The sequence below is a fragment of the Leptonotus elevatus genome, chromosome 17 (assembly GCF_054856555.1).
Source record: "Leptonotus elevatus isolate MCC_2025b chromosome 17, RoL_Lele_1.0, whole genome shotgun sequence".
NCBI lineage: Eukaryota > Metazoa > Chordata > Actinopteri > Syngnathiformes > Syngnathidae > Leptonotus > Leptonotus elevatus.
Window position 1 is genome coordinate 18,644,661 of NC_141255.1, and position 21,141 is coordinate 18,665,801.

The window sequence follows — 21,141 nt, forward strand, 5'->3', positions numbered from 1 at the left end:
ATCTTCAGCAAGGCACAAGCCGGCTGATGTTGATCAGTCCCATATGGTCAAAAACTCTACCTGTCCTATTGAAACCATTTGCCAACAAGACAAATCCCAATTTTCTTACCACATAGACTGCAAAAAGGTTGGTTTAATTGGTATATGTGGTAATAGTGTCATGCTAACAGTAATGGTATACTTAATACAACATAAAATATCCATTGGATAACAGCCATTGCAATACAAAATCAAGTGTGCAGTTATTCACACAAAGCCATCTCCATGTTTAATCTCATTCTTTTATATCAGCGTGTGCATTAGACTTGGCAATAAAAATGTTTAGTAGCCTAATCATAATTTTTGTTTTGTAGCAAATTGTATTGCTTTCATCATTGTAGCACTGGGAAACTTTTGCCGTAAATTACATAAAACAGCACACACATACTGAGTGAATGAGTGCTCAGAAACACTCCAATGGGACGCACATGCTGCGACGGGGCATTACACAGGTCCAGGCACACACAGCATTAGCAAACAGGGATATTCTGGGACGCCTTGGCACTGACACACTGAGTCCTCTAATAAACTGTCAGACAAGCAGCCAGACGCCACCTTCTGTCCCTGCTGTGCAGCCATGTGGTCGCTGCAAGCCCTCGTGGGGGCTCATGTGTTGCATAAGCGCCCAAGAGAATCTCCACGAGTGATAAACTTGTGATTTGAGGGGTTGGTTTAGATATTCCTAATGAGATTTGGTGTCAGATTAAAGATTAGAACAACCAAGGCCGTGAATCAGTGACGCATGTGCTTGAGGTCAGATTATATTTGGCAACTTTACTGTATTAATGTAAAAACCCTCTGCAATCGATTGTGAGTGTTACAAAGCAGATGGAAATTATTATATATTTTTTCCCTCTGCATTTCATCTCAGGATTTTCACACCGCATGGCACGCTTACATTAGACTCCCCTTGCAGCCACCCACTGAATTGTGGGTAATGAGGCTCGGTCAGGTTTACATTGCTTGACGACAGACTAATTGAGCGTGTGTGTAAGTGTATGTATGTGTGAGAAAGAGTGTCAGAGAATAGAAGCAATGTGCCAAACTTCCACATGGGGGCAACAGACTGATGCATGAGGAAACACACCATAACATTCACAATCCCTAACATGGTGTGTGATTTCTGTTTCATTGATTGATTCTGATGTAAATATGTTAATTAATACGAATAAACTGTTTTTATGTGATACGGAAAACGTGCTACAGACGACAAGGTAATTCGTTTGGTATTGTTAACATTGTTAACATTTTTATTGTTTTACTTTATATTTTAACTGTTTTGAATTTAGTTATAGCTGTGTAGATATAGGTATAGTTATGTTAACTCAGTATAGCTCAATGAATAGTACTGTCTATTGTATTCTTATCTGTCTCTTGCCTGGGAAAGAGGAAGGTAACAGGTTTCTTTTCTATATTATCTAAAGGGAGTATAGTTGGTACGAGTCTCCGTTCGGTCGAAAATAGTCCAAGGACAGGCTGATTTACTACTCTTGTAGTCTAATCTGATTTGTACCTATGGGAACTTGCTGAAGGGAGGCAAGAGGGATTTTCTTGTATTCACTGACTTTCAATAAATGTGCTGTGTGCTGGAGGAGGAGACACACTTTTGAACAGATCACTGCTTGGGTGTCTTCATTTGTGTGATCAGAAGCTTCTGACTAATTACCTTTGCAAAGGGACTTCTTCACCAGAATCTCACCATTCAATATATTGAACACGCAAAGAGTACAATAATATTGTCTACTCTATCAGTATGAACACATTTTTTTGAAATATTTTACTTGAGTCCATAGTGACATATGCCATCTGGTGGCATATGTTCACTGGAGTACGTGGTCCGTCATTTCTGGTTTGTTATGCTTGTGTGTGCCCCTGCGTTGACTTGGAAACCAACATAACGACAAAGTAAATACCTGAAAAGGACTTTGCTCATCCTGGCAACCCTTGTGCTTCGTCGTTGTCTGCCGCATCCGTGAGCTTACGTTAGTTTGCAAAGGGAAAAGGTGCCCATTCGTCACGGAAATCTCGACTGATGTCAGTAAACACTTTTATATGTCTTATAGTATCTCAAGATGGAGCCACCTTTCCTTTCCTGGTCCTCAAGACAAGGTCCTGGAAAAGGTACGCTTGATCCCAGCAGCTTGGTTGTCAGGGCTGCTGTTTTTACAGATGTTGCGGCAGGAGATCAATGCCGTTCTTCAACCGCAAAGGGCTTATTTGGAGCTAAACACTTTGTCTCACCCACTGTGTCCCGCTCCATTTCTTTAACCTAAATATTCCCACAGTCTCTCGAGAGCTGTAAATCACAGAGGCCCAATGTGCTTCTTGTGTCAATATTTTTTTGGCTCGGACCATGAAAATGGTCACGTAAAGTTAGGCAGTGCAAAGGTGGCGTTTCCTGCTGGCTAGTAGACCAGGATGTGGTGTCTTTCTGGAGTCTTGCACCTTCTTCTACGACAATCTTACCTTCTCTTTGGCCTTGTTTCCCAACAAGTGTTTGATGACGTCAATGCACGGTTTCTGTCATTACAACCATCGCAAATGTTTTCCATTAGTATTTTTTATTCTTTCAGGACACCTTTAGCGGGAGCCCCCTGCCCTGAAGATGAAGAGGAGCACCTTTGTTGCTGATATAGTCATTAAAAATTTAAGCTATGATAAGTGCTTGTGCCTTTTGTATGCAATGAGAGGTTTTTATACAGCATTTATATACAGTGTCTATACATACAACATTCACACCAACTTCCGGGTGCAGCGGGATGCCTCTTCTTTTGAAACAAACAATGAAGTGGCAGGGGAAAGACATTACAAAGAGAGTCCAGAATAAAAGCATGCATATACATTTTTGGTTGTGACATTTAAAACATATATGGTTTATTCTAAATTTAGAAGTAACCTCGGTTCACTGGACAGCAAAAGTGGAAGAGGAGACGAGTAGTTAGCGTGAGGAAGTGATGGAAGTCACGCTTTCCTAAAAACAGAAATGATTGAAAACTTTCTTGGCTTTGCCGCCTGCTCCACAGGCCTCGTCTACAAAAAAAATTCATAACTGTCCCGTATGATGCACATGACTATGCTACAGTATGAGTGTGAGAATATATTACGGCTCTACCAATGATGTGCAGTGCATGTGTGCTGCAAGCCGTGTTTACTACCAACCAAAGCCGAACTAAATAACTGTAAAAAACAATGTAATAAAACAAAAATGTGCTTGAGGTCCATGTCCACCATCAGGAGAAAGTCGGGTCGGAGAAGTGACGGTCAGTGGTCAAACACACACACTTTCACACACTCATTTACAAATGCACACTTCCTCTGTGGTGGTGGTGGTAAAGGATGGCGGTTGTTGGGGACAGAGCTTCTCTACTTCTTCCTGTAGTTTCCCAGCTGGATGGCAGAGCGGTCAAAGACGCAACGGAAGGTGATGGGCTGCACTTCCCAGTAGGGGACAGGGTTGCTGAAGAGGCTGATGCCCGAGTACATGGCCTTCTTTGTATTGAAGCCGGGAGGGCAGAAATCTTCCGTTCCCACCACACCGATCTTGTTGGCGTGGAGGTAGACCACCTGCGTGAAGGGCATTGCATTAATGGCAAAGTACAGCCTTTGTTTAAAAAATATGACAGCAACCAGATGAAAACTTCATCTGATCAGAAACCAAGAGACTGGAAATTTGGAATTTGGACTGACAAACTACCAGGACACTTGAGAATACCAGGGCCAACAATCCAAAATTGGATCAGTATTTCCTGAAAAATTTAAGGAAATGCTGGCCAACATTCGTGGTAATAAGTTGAGTCGTTTTGGCCAAATCCTAACCACTGACAAATGTTGCTGAAAACAGAGCACATAACTCAATTAAAACTCACAGAGGTATTACAAAACAAGGGTTGAGACACATACAATTATGTGATAACATTGAAAAATTATGAGCAGTCTCACAAACTGGATGGTTGGGAAGCATTTTGATTCATTTCCAATGAATCCCGCAAATAAACTGTGTTTCTCATGAGAGCCAGCACTATTTGGGGTCGCACAAATGGGGTGAATAATCCCATGATTGTCTTTTCGGGACAATAAACTTTTTTCAATGAGAGAAAATAAGTCAAGCACATTCTACAAGGATGGGATTTCAGCGTTCTTCCTAATGATCAAAGTAAATGAATCTATGTGACCATGTAGTGTGGCTTTGATCAGAGCCAACAAGCCATGTTTCATTGCTGTAATCACAAGCTAAAGTCGAACCTGGATGTATTTGTGGTCGGGCAGGCCGGGGGGCACAGTGGTCAGGGCGTTGTTATCGAGATGGAGTTCCCGCAGGTGGGGGACATTCACCAGGGTGCCGTTTTCCACCAGGCTGATCTCATTATGGCTCAGACCCAGCCTGTGGGGAACAAGTCACATCACCACTAGCTTTAGTAGTAGTCAAGTGAAAAATTATGACATGGAAACACGGGCTACTCGCACCTGGCCCAATCCAAGATTTTAGTATGACAAAATGGAAAGTGAAACACATTCTACCGGTGCTGCATCAAAGCTCTCTTTGTTCATTCCCAATTTTCCATAGTCTATTTTGTGTCCGAACAAGTAATTTGGACAATGCCGCAACTATTGTTTGCTTTGCCAAGCTGTATCCAAGGAGATAAAGAGATTTGAAAAGGATAAAATATCCCAAATCCTGTGCATCATAAGTGTCAGTCTTGTGGGAAGACCTCCGGCAAGGCTTAATCATATATTTAAAAAACAACAACAACATATAAATTGTTTTTGCTCTGATTAATGATTAAAGTTGAGGAAATAAGAAAAACATCTGAAATGTAACTTCCGGCAAACTAAATTGACATATAAACAAAGGAAAGCATTCTTAATACTTGGCCAGCTGCTTGAGGCCCTTCATATTCTCAGCAGTGACCTTGGAGATTTTGTTTCCATCAAGGTGGAGCTCAGAGAGTGAGCTGGGCAGACCTGAGCAAAAAAAACAAAAAACAAAGCACCACCACCACCAAGACATCAATGCTGAGGCCGAATAAATCCTGTTATATTGACGAGGTACCTTGGGGGATCTCCATAATCTGAGTGTCCGCAATACGAATGTAAGAGACTCTCTTGAGGTCAGCAAAAGCGCCGGAATCGATCCCTGCACTCTTCAGGGGGTTGGATCCAAGCTCTGAGATGAGAATTCAATCACCAGAAGAACCTTGACAAGATTAATCTCTGTGGAATAAACACTTGTTTAATTTGATTTACCCATGACGATGATGTGGGACATTCCTTGGAAGGAGGCCTTCTTGATCTTGGTGATCTCGTTCTCATGGATGCGCAGCTCCTGCAGACTCTTGGGCATGTTGGCTGGCATCTCCTTCAGATTGTTCTTGGACAGGTAGAGGCGCTGCAGCTTGGTAAGCGGGTTGAGGGCCTTAGCGTGGATGCTGCTGATTTTGTTGTTCACCAGGATCAGCGCCTGTGGACGGAAAAACATTGGAATCTTCAACCGGTGCTCTGTTTCCAATCAGTGGAACACTTTAGCATTGTAATTGGAAGCAATGACATATAGAGGCCATAAATCAAGCCAGACAACAATGTTTTGCCAAGACTACAACCATGTGTTCACGTCATAAAAAAAAAAAAAAAAAATTCCAAGGCTTAGAAGCGAGACTCAGACTCAGACTCTGTGCTCGGCCTCGTAAACACAGAATAAACTATTTTAAGTCCTTCTACAATTCTGACATTTTCAAGTTACATGTTTCTCCACAATGTTGCGTTCCTGCAAGGTCACTGTAAAGTTTTCCATGACATGCTGGGACCTTATCAGTCGTCAGCACGGGTGGTTGGGGGGGGGGGGGGGGGGGGAACCAAGTCTGCACTGGCATTCCATGCTCATGTAAACAGATGAGAGATGATGCAAGGAATGTGACCCCTTCCGACGGGAGAACCAGATCTTGGAAATCGACACATGATTTGTTTCTGTGCACCTGGCGACTGAGGGAGTGGCGGTACAGAAGGATTCACCACTATCCCACCTTTATACGAATTGGTGAATTCCTTAGTCACCAGGTGCATGCAAACGGCGAGCACGAGTCCAAGGTCTCTTACATGCAGCCCTTTCAGGTTCTTGAAGTCGTTCTCCTTGATCTCGGTGATCTTGTTGTTCTGCAGATCGAGCAGGGTGGTGTCATCCGGGATGTCCTTGGGAACCTCCTTCAGACCTGGGGAGAAAAAAACAGACTTATCAAGGAAAATATCCCAATAAAAGATTATTAAATTTTAATGTTTATCAAGATTGAAAATTCTTCGAACGCTCAATCACTTATTATGGAAATTAGTTGAGTCCACACAAAGTCCAAAAGGCAGAAACTTGGACACAGTATATGCTGACGTTCCCAAGGGACTAAATAAATAAAACAATAAATATTCAGCATTCTCCGAGGCACACATGGCAGGAAATGGAACTGGAAACAAATTTCCTGAACGACATACCTGCACACCAAGCTCAGATTTTAGCGTCGGAGGACACGGGCCGTCGACACAACTTGCGAAACCGATACCTGCGCTCAAGACTAGAGATGTTTTGAAGGAGAGGCATCTGCCGGTTACGGCGGTTTGCTATCTGTGGCGACACGCAAATGGTTCGTTTACATTTGAGGGGCGAATATACTGTTTCTGTTTTGAGGTCTGTTTGTACAACAGCGTATTTATATATATATATATTTATTTTTTTATTTTTTTGGGGGAGGGTGTATATATTTGAAATAAAAATTTTATAAATTTTGCAAGTTTATAAACTCGCAATTTTGTGACTTTATAAAGTGGCAGATTTGCGAGAAAAAAACTCAGAAACTTACGAGAAATACACGTAGCTTACTACTTTGTGCCAATAGTTTTCGGTAGGGTTTTAAATAAGGAGATAGTAATGGCTTTAGCAGAGATTAACCATATGATGTTAAACATTGCACTTTTAAAGCGTTGGGTACAGCCAATGACAAAGACGCCTCGCTTTGTGAAGGTACACACCCTGGGGATCAAGCATTTAAGTTAATTTGTTAAAATGTACATTTATGTTACCATAATTATTATTTACACATACCTACATTTTGGTATTTTTTTTGTACAAGTAGCTAAGTTGATGTGTTGAATCTGCTGCTCTCTGCGTCATTCACTTGCATTTACCTAAGGTATGCTAGCTTCTGATTGGTTAGCGTTAGTCAGCAAGTGTTGTTGCTCTAGCTGTCATGTATAACAGTAAAGTTTAAATTCAGAATAAATCTGTCTCCATCCTGCCATTTAATAAAGACCACCAACGAATCCTCACGTTAGACTACGCTACGCTACGCTACGTGTACTTGTAAGTTTCTGAGTTTTTTTCTCACAAATTTGCCACTTTATGAAGTGGCCAATTTATTTTTTCTCGGAATATTACCCCCCCTCTAAAAAATTTTTTTTTTTATACATGGCCCTAATGCGCTTTCGTAGGTGTGGGTTGTGAGCTCCTCAACCTATCCTAACAGATTTTTACATTAAACCACAAAAATGTTGCCGTAATACAAAGGGCGTGGCAATATGTCAAAGTTTACGCAACATTTGAAAACTGGCGGCCAACCTTGTGTCAAGTATGACAAATTAGTAAGCGAATGACGTCCAGGAAATGGATAAGAGAAGTACTTTATGACTCACCCATGCAATTGAAAGTTGCCATGAATCTTGCTTGATAGCAAAGCCGTGTTTGAATCACTTTAAACACGTGAAGCAAATTTCCTCACCACGTCTGCGACAGTGGCTTACGAAAATGTGTCTGTTTCTGATCGATGAGCAGCAAACTGCGCACTCAGCAATCGACGATTCTTTGGCATGTCAAATCGTGAGAGTTTGTCATCAGAGGTGGCTCAGTACCCGCTCTCCGTCCTAAATTAGAAGATATACTTGTGTACGGAAGACTAGAAAAAAAGGACTGATTTAAAATGTGGCGGCCGTGGCTCAGGGTTTAGAGACGGTTGTTCAGTAACCAGAAAGTCGGCTGTCCAATCCCCGCTCTCTCCAAGTCATGTGTCGTGTCCTTGGGCAAGGCACTTCACACACATTGCCTCCAGTGTTAATCACACTGGTGTATGGAAGGTGTGAATGTTTGATGGTGGTCGGAGGGGCCGTAGGCACACACTGGCAGCCATGCTTCTGTCAGCTTGTCCCAGTGGCTACTTAAGTAGCTTACTGCCACCCCAGTGTGAATGTGTGAGTGCATGAATAATGTATCCATTCCATTGTAAAGCGACTTTGAGTGTCTAGAAAAGCGCTATATAAATCTGATGCATTCTAATTATCATTATTATAAAAAGAGTCATATTTTTATAAAATAAGAATGCGATACATTTTCAAGTTGCGTCATTTCTTTTTCAAGATATTAACAGAAAATCTTCCGACTCCTCAAGGATGGGTTGAATGCAGACAGCAAATTTTGCTATGTCATGTACATGAGACAACTTAAGTACCTTGAGTGGGACACCGCCCTGGAGACCACTTGCGACATTCCGCTAACTTGGTCATAATTAAAGTCACCTGCCAGCCCTGTGGTTGGTGTACCACTATTAACATTCACATGTTTCTAATCACTGGAGCTACACGGTGCCCCTGACGCAGGTACCCACTTCCTGTTATTACCATCGCCACAACGACGCGACCGCAATATTTTCACAACCCACGCTAAGTGTCATTTGAACCCAACTGGGTATTGCTACCGTGGACTGTACGTGGAATGGTTATGCCGGATGTCTGTGTGGTTTTAAAGATGTTCAGTCATGGAAATTAATCTTCAGAGTACGCTGTTTGCTCATTATTGGAACATCTCAGTTAAGATGGTCGTTGGACATGCATATATTTGACGTATTTCACCACCTAGTTTGACTCCTCGCTTAACCCTGAAAGCTGAGCACCCCTTCTCTTTTAAACAAAAACGGAAAGAGGGACTATTCTTGTATTGTGTATATGCTGGACATCAGATTAGACAAACATAGAAGATAACAATGGAGTAAACTGCTGTGACTGTGGAGAGTAATTGCAACATTTGGGTTTCATTAACTCTTGACTGTTTAGATTTCTCCTCCATTCCAGGCCTATTGGTAACACAATTTCCTCCTGATGGATTAAGACTGTGAAATGTTGCTGTTTCAAGGATGAAAATCCCAAACACCAGGAAACGTTACTCTGTCTAGTGGTCTTACCGAGGTCGGAACACTGGACCACACGCAGATGGCACTGGCAGCGGAATGGGCACTTGGGTCCTTCGGGCATCATGAATGCTTCATCCACCTGTTTGGGTAACTCGGGCAGTCCGGAACCGGGCTCGTCCTCCATCATGAAGTCCAGGAAGCCCGATTGGCGGAAGGGAAGCGCCCAGCAGGCGGTGACCAGGAGCAGAGAGAGACAGGCCGACCTCATGGTGCTGCTAATGGAGGGGAACCTGCAGAAATAGAGACAAAATGTCAATAGATGTCTTCTATCTGGAAATGGAAACTGACTAAAGTGTCCAATATTTAGGAACAAGACAACAAAACAATAGTCAGATTTACATGGAGACGTTCTTGTCATTCTAATTCCGACTGAAGATCTTTGGTCAACTATTTACATGTGACGTGATCTCTTCCAATCTGCCAATACATGACTCAGACCAGCCATTTTACATCTGTGTTACACTTGGACTGGAGATTGAAGTTAACATCACAGGACAGATCAACATGGATTTCATTTGTCTGTTTCGCACAGTAGCTGTGATTGTTATAAAACTTTTATTAAACAACACAATCTGCTTCTTCCTCTGGTCGTTGAATCGGTGGAAGCTGATGTCTGCGGATCTCACTCTGCTTCATCTATCCTTCCTTCCTTTCCTCAGTCTCTTCTTTGGTCTCTTGAGGTCTCCCTAATTTGTTGGAATTTAGATGTTTCTGGGGTTGGTGAAAGACTCTGGTTGGTAACCCGGTGGGTAGTAGGTAATAACTGGTCAGTGCTGGATATCACTTTCCTTTCTTTTCTTTGATCCTTCCTCGGGTCTCCCGACAACCTCACGACTCTAGCTGGATTCTGAAGTATTCGGTTTAGGTGAACGGTATGGGATTTTTAATAGGTTTTAGGTGAACTAATGAGTACACACTCACACACATGCGCACACACACACACACACATGCACATACACGCGCACATGCACATACTCACACTCACGCACATACAAAATAAAAAAATAAAAAGAGAGAGAGCAATGATGATGACATGTCGAATCGGTAAAATTACAGAATGAACAATACTGAGCTCTCACCAAAAACAAAACAAAAAACAAACACTTTTATTAAAGCAACAGCTTAGAAAAAACAAGTTACAAGTACTTTAAAACAATTCTCCCTTGGCAGACAAGGTCTGGTAGTACACTGCCATTTGTTATTCTAATCAGAAAACAAGGCTCAATGCAAACCTGACTATGGTTTAAAAATAACATGTCTAATAGACTTTGTTGAAAAACAAATTGCATGATGTACAGTCAGATGTTAAAATGATGTGATGAATGCGATGCCAGTTTTAACATAATATGTATAAAAATATCAATCATACAGCAGTTAAAAATGACATAATTGTCAGATGTTGTTCATTAAAAATGTTCTAAAAAATATATGCTGCACTGTACAGTACCATTTTTTTGCTTTGTCCAAATGAAAGTTATTTTTTAGCTCCATACTTTGATTCGAACCAGTTCTCCATAAAGCCCACTGTTTTGTAATAATGAGTTTTTGTGCAACAGTAGCAAGTCATCCAAACAGCTGAGAAGCAAATAAGAATGTGAAATGATTTGTTTTCGACTGCCATTCCTCACAATTGTACAGTTTCTATGCACACAATGCAACTGCATCACACACTCGCCGACCTTTCACAGCACAAGGACCCGCCAATCTTCTTGCCATGCTTTGCAGCCTCTGTAGGCTCTGTAATGAAATGGCACACATGAGCCACATGCAGCGAACAAGTGATTTGGCGCAACTGCTCGGAAATCGCTACTAGGATGCGGAAACCGAGGCACGGTTACATGAGGTCACAGGGATGACCATTCGACCCGAGCCGTAATGATAACCCTCGTCCACCGAAAATGCCACAATAACAATCTCCAACCACTTCCTTTTTTTCAGTATTATTGATTCAGCAGCCTTCCCAAATCAACGTATCATCATCATCATCGCTTTCTTTGTGTGTGTGTGTGTGCGTGCGTGTGTTTGTGCTCTTTAACTCGCATGAAACCTGTTATAAATCCAGCACCAACCAGACAACACCAACCATCCATAGAGTTAAAAAAACTGAATCTTTCACTAACCCCAGAAACATCTAAATTCTAACAGATTAGGAAGACCTCAAGGAAGGAAGGAAGGATAGATGAAGCAGAGTGAGATCCACAAACACCAGCCTTCACTGATTCAGCGACCACTGGGATAAGCAAATTCTACTTGAGTTTCAGTAGATGCGGGTGTGGTGGAGCTGACATGCATGAGAACCTCCACCAAAGAGGGGAGCCGTCAACCTCAGCCCGACCAGGCAAGCACAGCCCCCCAGGCTGCGGCAGCATCAGGGCACAACCCCCCGGGCCCCACGGGTGCCTCCCCCCTGACACGGCCAGCGCCCCAAGCCCAACTCAGCAGAACCTGGCACGGCAAACCCCACCAGCTCCAACTACTTCCATTTAACTGAGAATTACCTGCATTGGATTAGTAATCTGTTGAATTTGAACAAAAACCACACACATATTTTATATTGCTGCACTTTCCAGCATGTTTGCCATGTTGTCTCATGTTAGCTGCAACAAAGACTTCTTGTCTGGGCTTCATGAGATCCAGAGGACATGTTCCACTCTCCTCGCAGGCTGAGTCATCTTGGCCGTGTCAAGCTCTCTTATCTCAAAAAAAGTACAAATTCAGCAAAATACTTCTTGTCTGCGCACATAGTGGGCCAAGTTCTCTACAGATGCCTTTCGCTTGTTTGTTTAGGGCGAGGTCCTTCATTGCAAATTTTTCATTTTAGGGATTGGACGCACATTTGGCTGCATGCCGCGGAGCCAAGTATTTCCGACAATGCGCGTGGAATAACAGCCTTCACTGTTACTGAGTTAACCATGTCTCCTGCCTCCTACCCGCTATGTCCATGCACCCCCATCCTCCTTTTTGCCCCCGTCAAGTTTTCATCAGCTTCTGCCAGTCATCTTGTTTTCCACAGCAGCTAATCCCGTCTGTAAAAAAAGAGTGCTGCATGATCAGACACTTGGTTTGTTTATCTCTTCAACTGTGCACCATCTCCCGATAAAAACACACACAGCTAATTTCTTTGTTGTTTCGGTTTGAGTTGATAAAACATGAAGCCTTTTTTAGCGGGGGAGAGAGGGGTGCGCCAACTGTCAGGATTTTGGTCAAAGGGTGCTCTTCACGGTTCAGCTGGTGTAGAAGTCAATTTGGTTATTCAAATTAGATTTGACGGTGTGCTTAAGACTTACAATTATATAAAACATTGATTGGTTTGTTCCAATGATACCTTTTTGAAGATGCAATTGGCAACTTTCAAAGAGAGACGGCACACCTTCACACCCCTTCCCTCAAAAAGTCTAGTTCTTGGCAGTATTTCAGTTCAATTTGAAGGTTTGATTGACTCAACATGTCTTTATTGACTTATTGGTTTTGTTTCACTTGATTTTCAGGGTGTGATCACCCACCTCCACCCACCACAGGTCTTGTATCAGAGATGGCACACCCCCTCACAAATCCTGTCCAGTCAAAAGGCATCATGTTTAAACTACACAGTAAGATCAGAAGTGTAAATTTAACTCCAATAGGGTTAAATTGAACACTTTCCCTGAGTTTATATAGTTCTCACAAGTTCAGAGTTAAATGTACACTTCCAAAAGTATAACAATTTAACTCATTGGTAGAGTGACGTTACAACACTCATAGAGAGTTATTATTTGACACATAAAAGCAAACTTTTTGCACTTTAAAGTGTTATCTACTTTCACCTATCAGTGTTATTTTTTTACATTATCAGTGTTATTCTTTAACACTTAAAAGTGTTATTTCCTTTCATTTTTTGGTATTAATTTCTCACAGTTTTGTTGTAATTTTAGTTTTTGCTTTATTAATTTTTTCCTTTCGGACACATTATTACAGGTTACATCGATCACATAATATCATTTGCAACATTGACATTCAAAAGAAGGGCTCACTGGTAGAAGCCATGGCTTATTAGTAACCCCTGTTCCCATTGATTCTTACTATGCTTATCAGTCATATACATTGATTATGATAGTCATGGATTCATATTGTTTTAATCCCAGACTTAAATCTGCACACTCCTCGCTCAGTTCATCTTGAGTAATGTCTGTGTGTAAGTTGCAGCTAGCACCAATCATTTGGAATTGGTAAATCGGTTCCCGAACGCCACCAACAAGCCCACCCAATCAGGCAAGCAGCCAAGGCGTGCGCATGCTCGTTCACCAGTAGCGTCTTCACTGACCTTGGATCAGCTTTCACACATGTTGTGGCTTCCAGAAGAGTAGATCGGCTTGCATTCTGCCCATTGCGTCCACAGCAATGTTCACTCCATTCTGTTCAGCTCAGCCACCACTGTTGCCAGCATCCAATGATGCTTAGACCTTGATACTCCTGAGCGCTCACCAAGGCCAGCCCACCCGGCGGAGTAGCCCCAGCCAGCCACATCCTGGAACCATGTTCACCAACCCCATTGTAACTATTTACAGCAGATACATTGCAGCCAGTGTGAAGCGGTTGGGATGAAAACCAGCACCTCCAAATCTGAGACCATGGTCCTCAGTCGGAAAATGGTGGAGTGCCCTCTCCGGGTCGGGGATGAGATCCTGCCCCAAGTGGAGGAGTTCAAGTATCTTGGGTCTTGTTCACGAGTGAGGGTAGGTTGAAGCGGGAGATCGACAGGCGGATCGGTGCAGCGTCTGCAGTGATGCGGACTCAGTATGGGTCTGTTGTGGTAAAGAAGGAGCTGAGCCGAAAGGCAAAGCTTTCGATTTATCGGTGGATCTACGTTCCTACCCTCACCTATGACCAAAAGAACAAGATCCCGGATACAAGCTGCCGAAATGAGTTTCCTCCGCAGGGTATCCGGGCTCTCCCTTAGAGATAGGGTGAGAAGCTCGGTCATTCGGGAGGGACTCAATGTCGAGCCGCTACTCCTCCGCATTTAGGAATTAGTTAAGGTGGCTTGGGCATCTGGTTCGGATGCCTCCTGGACGCCTCCCTGGAGAGGTGTTCTGGGCATGTTCCACCGGCGGGTGGCCCTGGGGACGACCCAGGACCCGCTGGAGAGATTATGTCTCTCGGGTGGTCTAGCAACGCCTTGTGATCCCGTCGGAGGAGCTGGTTGAAGCGGCTGGGGAGAGGAAAGTCTGGGCTTCCCTACTAAAGCTGCTGCCCCCGCGATAAGCGGTAGATGATGGATGGATGGATGGATGGATGGATGGACATTGCAGCCACAATACAACCTTATCACGACAGCCTTGCATGTTACATCAAATGTCCAAATAGAAATAGAGCCAGACAATGTTTACATTCTTACAGGAACAGCAATACATTTTATCAATGCATGTGTATAGACAAGAGTTAAAGCTACTGAACGTAGAATATTCCATTTCAAATCGCTACTGACACCTGCTGACGAGAAATGAAACTGCACATACTGTTCTTCACATACACACCACCCACATTACGTCACATTCGCAGACAGGGCGCGGGGATTTCTAACCCAAATCCAGTGTGAAAACTATTGGCCAGAGGTTTGCAGGAGTACCCCTTGTGAACAGCTAAGGTATTAATCTACTAATTAGAAGGCATTTCACACAAAAATGGTCAAATAAAAAGCTTATTGTAAATGTATTTTGGGGAAAAAGATTCCATATTGCAACTTTAACCATGGCAGTGTCAGCAAGTAATCATATGCTATATTTACATTATTCAAATCATGACAGCTCCAGTTTTGGGTTAATTAGTAATATGTTACAATAATTTAATTTGGGTAAGACATAATTTACAATTTAATGATGTGAGTTACTGATAGCAGTTATTGTCTCTCAAACTCTGCCAATTATTCCACTCTTTTCACAATCCGTATTTTTTTTCTCAGAGCATGAGTCTTCTTTTGTTTGGATGAAGATCCGACAGTCTTTTGTCCATCTGTTCTCGATAAATCCATTCTTTCTCAAGTGTCGCACCCTTCTGGCAATGTCAGCATTTCATTTAGTGAGATTGTCATTGACGTAGACATGTTTACCTTAAAGCTTGTAGCTATCTCTCAAAAGAGAAATCTTTTTCTTCCTGTCAACAAACCTGATCAGAACAGCTGGTAGTCGTGTCCCTCCAGTTAGAAGCACATCTGAATGTATGCTGGATCCACAATTAATCCCAAATCACTGAGTTGAGTTGTCACTTGCTGTTGTCTCGTTCGCTGAAGCTTGGTCAGAATCAACTGCACTTGTGCTGGCCGCAGCCCTCGCCCGAGGGCCGTGGCGCGGTTTAATCTGGATACCTGTAACTATCACATCGTTGATTCAAAGATTCTGTTCCAAATCATCCACTTTTTGTTCCAAGGTGACAATGAGTCAATCTTTTTCTTGTGTCTCTTTCTTCAACTGCTGAATTTCCTTCAGAAGTGGCTCAATGCTCTTTTTCATTTCAAGTATTTCGGTGACCATTTCTTTGAGTTTTACAAGAGAAGATTTTATCTCCTTAATTTCGTCAGCTCTTTTTCCGCCAGGCATATTGCAACAATGAAGTTAAAAATCCCAATGTCAACAAAATAGTTAGAAATCACGTGCGAGTGCAGGAGTAAGTAAACCACGAAGTGCTATTTTCATTCCTTTTTGTGTTAATTTCTCACAGTTTTAGTGTTACTTCTTGCACGACTCACGGTAAATGAGAAAAGCGAGAAAAGCGAGAAAAGAGCCCGGATGTATAAGGTAAAGCCTGGAGTCAATGAGTTTGACTCGCTGAAATAACACCACCCGTAGGGCTTTTTCTTCACTTTGAGTGTTCAAATAACACCCAAATCAACACCAAGTAACTCAAAATAATTAACACTAGATTTTTAACTCAATTTAACACTACAAAATTTGCTGTGTAGTAAATAGTGTAAATTATTGGAATTTTTAGATTGTTCCCTGTTCCAAATTTTACTGCGTGATGTACTCCTGGGGGTGCCCTGGATTACAAAGAGTAATGGTAAACACACATTTCCATTTTTCAAAAATAAGGGAGGGGGTGCCTGTCAGGAAGGCTTCATGTGATAAAAACTTATCAGAACAGGCTGACAGTATGTGTATGTATGTTTAGACGTTGGTAAGCAGCATGTAAATTATTGTTATTTTTGAACGCTCTTTTCCAAGCAACTGTAAGCAATTTTGTCATCACGGGGCCACTCAATCTTCAAGTGCTGCTGTTAGTACGCCTCATTTTGTGCAATTTCTCCTCTTTCTTGCCATGAATAAAGTCGAAAAACATGAGTCGACCTGCTGCGCCTTCAGGCTCGCGCCTCTTTTTCGCGACGGCGTGCGCAGGCTTGGCGGGATGATGGTCTCGTGGAGAATCTGCTAAAAGCAGGACACGTGTCAAAATGCGCCGCAACACGTCTCCACCTCAAACACTTCTTATCTGTACCTCAAAGAAAAAAGCAACCCCCCCCCAAAAAAATATTTTAACAAAATCAACGTTTATGTTTTGTCCCGTTTCCAGTGAGCAAGAAGGATATTTTCACAAAGATGATTGCTGATCATTTTTCACGGCATTCCTTTTTGAATAGGCTTGTAATTTTTCCCAGCTGTGGCTTTGTGTGCGGAAGTGTGTTTGTGTGGCAGGTACTGCAGGGACTTACCATGGGGAGGATTTTGCTTCTTTTTTTTTTTTAAACATACTTTTTAGTTGAGTCATCACGAGTTGTAAAATGTCCAACTAATCTTAAGTGGTGAAGGGACCTAACTAATGTTTAGCTAAGCCCCACCCCTTAAAAACCTCCTCATCATCATTGGCACACCCCCTCTATCTTTTATACACCCTAAAAAAGTAAATTTGTGAAACAACAGCCCCTTCATGAAGCATCATGAAGCTAATTTTTACACTTTGAAAATGTTTTATTCTGGGTGCGTCTGGGGTGACATTTAAGATTTGCTTTTGATTCAATACAAGGCCTGTGTCAGTGTTTCTTTTCTTTTTTTTCTAATAATTAAGGTGGATTAACTCCAAGTCGTAAGGATACTGGACGATTGGGTATTGTCCACAGAATTCTTTTGAATAACTGAAGTCAACGCACCATCAAATGTTGAGTATGATCAGTACCAACGTTGGTATCAATATTTGGGTGAATCCACCCACCGCTATAAGTTGTGTAACTGGGGTGATGTTTCTGTGCATGGACCTCATCAAAATTTGGCTCCCATACTGGAAAAAATTGCCATGTTCTTCTAAGACATGATTGATATCTTAATGCATGACCAAGGAAGCAAGGCCCATTCCCCCTTCATGGCAGCCCCCCACCCAAAACAACAAAAAAACGTGGCTCCAGCACTCCTAATGAATCCCAGACAAAGCATGGCTCACATCATTTTTCCTCCATTGGCTTTTGTGCGACTTTCCCAGCTTACGTTTGACTTTTGACAACGCTGAAGGAGGCCGAAGCGTTGAAGGTTATTCTCAAGGCCGTGCGACATTTAAAACATGTGTGTCGCTTTTGTCCCAGTTGCAAGCCTCCTCCTCCCATGTGCTTGTCATGAAAAAAATTCTGGAAGACCTCCCAACGACGGATTTGTGACTTATCAGGCGATTTCACAAGAGAGAACATGTGCAAGCACTCAAGAGTGAGTGAACGAGACTCGCCTTATAAGACAATAGACTTCACCATTATCAGGATAAAAAAACAAAAACAATGTTTGAACACATTTATGCCACCACCCAATTCCATCCCTCCGCCGCTTTTCGTATGTTCGTCCCCTGTTTGATTCTTCTTAAACAGAAAGACATATGTAACTTGTATTGTTCTTTAGCTTTTGGACTCCAGATGGAAAAGCTCCTCTGCACAAACCTTCCATTCACTCATGGTTGCTTCAAATGTTAAACATCTGCTTGGCTTCACGCTGATTGTCCTCCAAGCCCAGATTTTCATCACTTTTGACTCTCTTCTCTTCTTTTCCACTGCAGCTGAGTCCTATTAGTTCCTTTTGCTGCTGGCAAACAGGATGTAATGAGTTAGCTGAGACCTCCTCTCAATGAGAGAGGATGGAAGCTGTGCAAATATAGAATTAATGGCAGGTACGACCTTTTTTAAAAAAAAATTAAATTTTTAATTCAAACTGCCCCTCAAGCAATTTGGCTCCTGCAGGGAAACGTTGGGTAGGAGGAGGTTCTTTTTTCTGACAGATAAGGGGTTTGCTGCTCAAAAACAAGCCATTACTAATATTAATGGGGTGAATCATCACAGAGAAATGCTTGTTTTTCCTCATTTATGCAGCAATTCCAAACATTTTCCCAACACAAATGATAACGACCACCTCCCCCCCAGAATCCAGTTCTCTCTGTGTAAACACACAAAAATTAGATTTTCAAGCCGTCGCCACGTAGGAATGCAGGAGGTTCCACACGGACTCCATCAAAACAATCAATCGACTGAGTGTCAAAACAGTTCACTTGGTTACGAAAAAAAAAATCCTGAACAAAAGGCAAAAAGGGGGAGAGTGAGGGACCAGCATCAACAGGCACCTACCACACCCCCTTTTTCCCAGCAAAAGGGTTCCTGAGTGGAATTCAAAGTGGGAATCAGAAAAGCTTGCAAACACATAGACAGAATTTACATAAAATGACATAATCCAAAAAACATTGCACATATGTCCCGATGACTTTCCAGCTCTTTTCCCCACCTGTCATACAATTCCCGTCATTTCCCCCCAAAAGTCTAAAGGATGCAGCAACCAACCTGTTCCCGGTAGAAGCAGAAGGCAAAGAGCAGAGGCTGGGACTCCCCGAAAAACAAAAAAAAACAAAAAACAAGCAAGTTTGTTTTTTCGGGGGGATGAGGCAGCAAAAAGCGGCTGCTCGGGCCTTTGGGGTAATTGTACTTGGGAGTGCTCGACAGCGGAGATCAAGCAGGTGTGCTGTGTCACAACAAGGGGAGGGGAGAGAGAGAAAGAGAGAGAGAGAGAGAGAGAGAGAGAGAGAGAGAGAGAGAGAGAGAGAGAGAGAGAGAGAGAGAGAGAGAGAGAGAGAGAGAGGAGAAAGAGGAGGGAGGGAAAAGACCCAAAACAATTGGTGGAGCAAAAACAGCTGGAAAGGAACGAAGAAGGCAAGGAAGGAGGGGAAGAAAGGGAGAGTGGAGCAGTGATTCAGCTGCCAGGCGCGCTGACATCTGGGAATGATAGGGGGACTTGAAAACTTCTTCGCTTCATTCTCATTAACACACTCCTGACTAACCAATCGTCAGGGTTTGCATGGGACTGCAAGGAAACATCCTCTTCTCCGTCTTTCATGATTTGCTTCACCAAATGCTTCAGAAATGTTGCGTTTTTGACAAGTAGTCCAAGGAAATAAGCTATGACAGATGTGGAGCGAAGGCTCTTTTGAAAGTTGAGTTAATCCCATCCCCAAAAAGTCATAATTGTTTTTGTTTTTTTAATTGCCCAAAGCCATTTTCAGATAGCAACATGACATTTGCACGGCAGGTCTATCATGAGTATACCCACAAAAAAGTCACTAAACCAAAACACACATGAAGTTTAAGATACTCACTTTGGCTCAGTAGCACCCTCTAGAATGTTTTTTGCCCCCTATTTTTTATTTTATTAATTTTTTTAATTTTTAAATTCAGTCCCTGAATTTAGTTTCATGTGGAAATGTGAACTTTGGAAGACATGTCTATGATGAGTAGACCCCCCCAAAATTTGTCTTATAAACCCTTGCTTGAAAACACACAGAAAATCTTGCATTTTGATGTCAAGCTTTGGTACTACCCTCTAAAACTTATCAAAATTCAGCCCGAAGCCAGTTCTACATAGAAATATGAACTTTGGTAGAAGATTCTCACATGAGTAGACGAAACAAAAAAGTCTCAAGAAACCATACACTATATAAATATAAGACACAGTCTGCTGTTTTGGTTTGAAGCAGCTCAACATCAACCTCGTTGTTTTAATTCAGCCCCTGAAGCCAGTTTCACATAGGAATGTTAAATTAGACGTACTGTAACCAATCATGAGTAGGTCCACAAAAAAGTCTCAATAAGCCATGCCTGAAAACACACGGGAAGTCTTCCATTTTGGTTGGAGCAGCTATTTTGGACATTTTCAGAAGGCCTTCAAAAGTGGGCTCTGTTTGGGTCAATCAATCGCTCTTTTATATATATTTATATATATATATATATATTTATATATATATATATATATAGGCTACGTGCATTGAGTTTGAGTTAATTTTCCAAGCTTAGCAGGATCAGATAGCAGGGGAGCAGGTTTGATCCTGTCTTACACCCCCCACCCTCCCTTCCACCCACACTCCCTAATGCACACACATATAGACAAGGTAAAAGGCAGAACACTCGCACATAGAAGCCCCAAATGTGTCGAAAGGTTCCATCTTAGCTTGTTTGACATGTGCCAGTGGGTGAAAGAAAAGCTCATTTTATCAACTGGGGTTGAATTCCTAGCTTTAAAGTGCTGATTGAGTCTACTGAAGGGAGGAAATGAAGAATGGTACCAAAATTGTGTGGCAAATGTGAAAATAATGCTTTCAAAAAAGTAATGGGTTTTTCTTGATCTGTCAATCTGTAGAACATAATGGAAAGCATTAGTTAATTGACAATGACAATGACGAGGAAAAGCCCTCGGTCAGTGTTGTATTAAAGTTATTTATTTATTTATTTCCTCAGCCACGTTGTCTTGTCAGTTTGTGTGTACTTAGTCCCAGGCTGGCGTTCAGTCCTTGTCAGTTCATTGTCCAGTCTTGTCCATGAAGTTTGTATCTCAGTTTTTTTTATTTACTTAGTGATGTTTGCCTTCTCATCCTTGTTAGAATAACTTTTTTTTAGCACCCCTGCATC

The 21,141-nt window shown here is 42.2% G+C and overlaps 1 protein-coding gene and 1 long non-coding RNA gene across 2 annotated transcripts; one reads left to right on the forward strand and one right to left on the reverse strand.

The window, feature by feature from the left end:
* Window positions 1-1,980: 1,980 nt before the first annotated feature.
* LOC147160322 (uncharacterized) lies at window positions 1,981-3,245 on the forward strand. The gene is made up of 2 exons (XR_015090542.1): window positions 1,981-2,160; window positions 2,613-3,245. It is a non-coding gene; the product is annotated as an uncharacterized LOC147160322 (long non-coding RNA).
* On the reverse strand, window positions 2,698-19,217 carry dcn (decorin). The gene is made up of 8 exons (XM_086059822.1): window positions 19,027-19,217; window positions 9,246-9,484; window positions 6,130-6,242; window positions 5,284-5,497; window positions 5,090-5,203; window positions 4,908-5,001; window positions 4,282-4,420; window positions 2,698-3,603 (listed from the first exon to the last, which is right to left on the reverse strand). Exons 2-8 carry the CDS (start codon window positions 9,460-9,462, stop codon window positions 3,403-3,405), a joined length of 1,092 nt encoding a protein of 363 aa, XP_085915948.1. The 5' UTR covers window positions 9,463-9,484; window positions 19,027-19,217; the 3' UTR covers window positions 2,698-3,402.
* Between the last annotated feature and the right edge of the window lie 1,924 nt (window positions 19,218-21,141).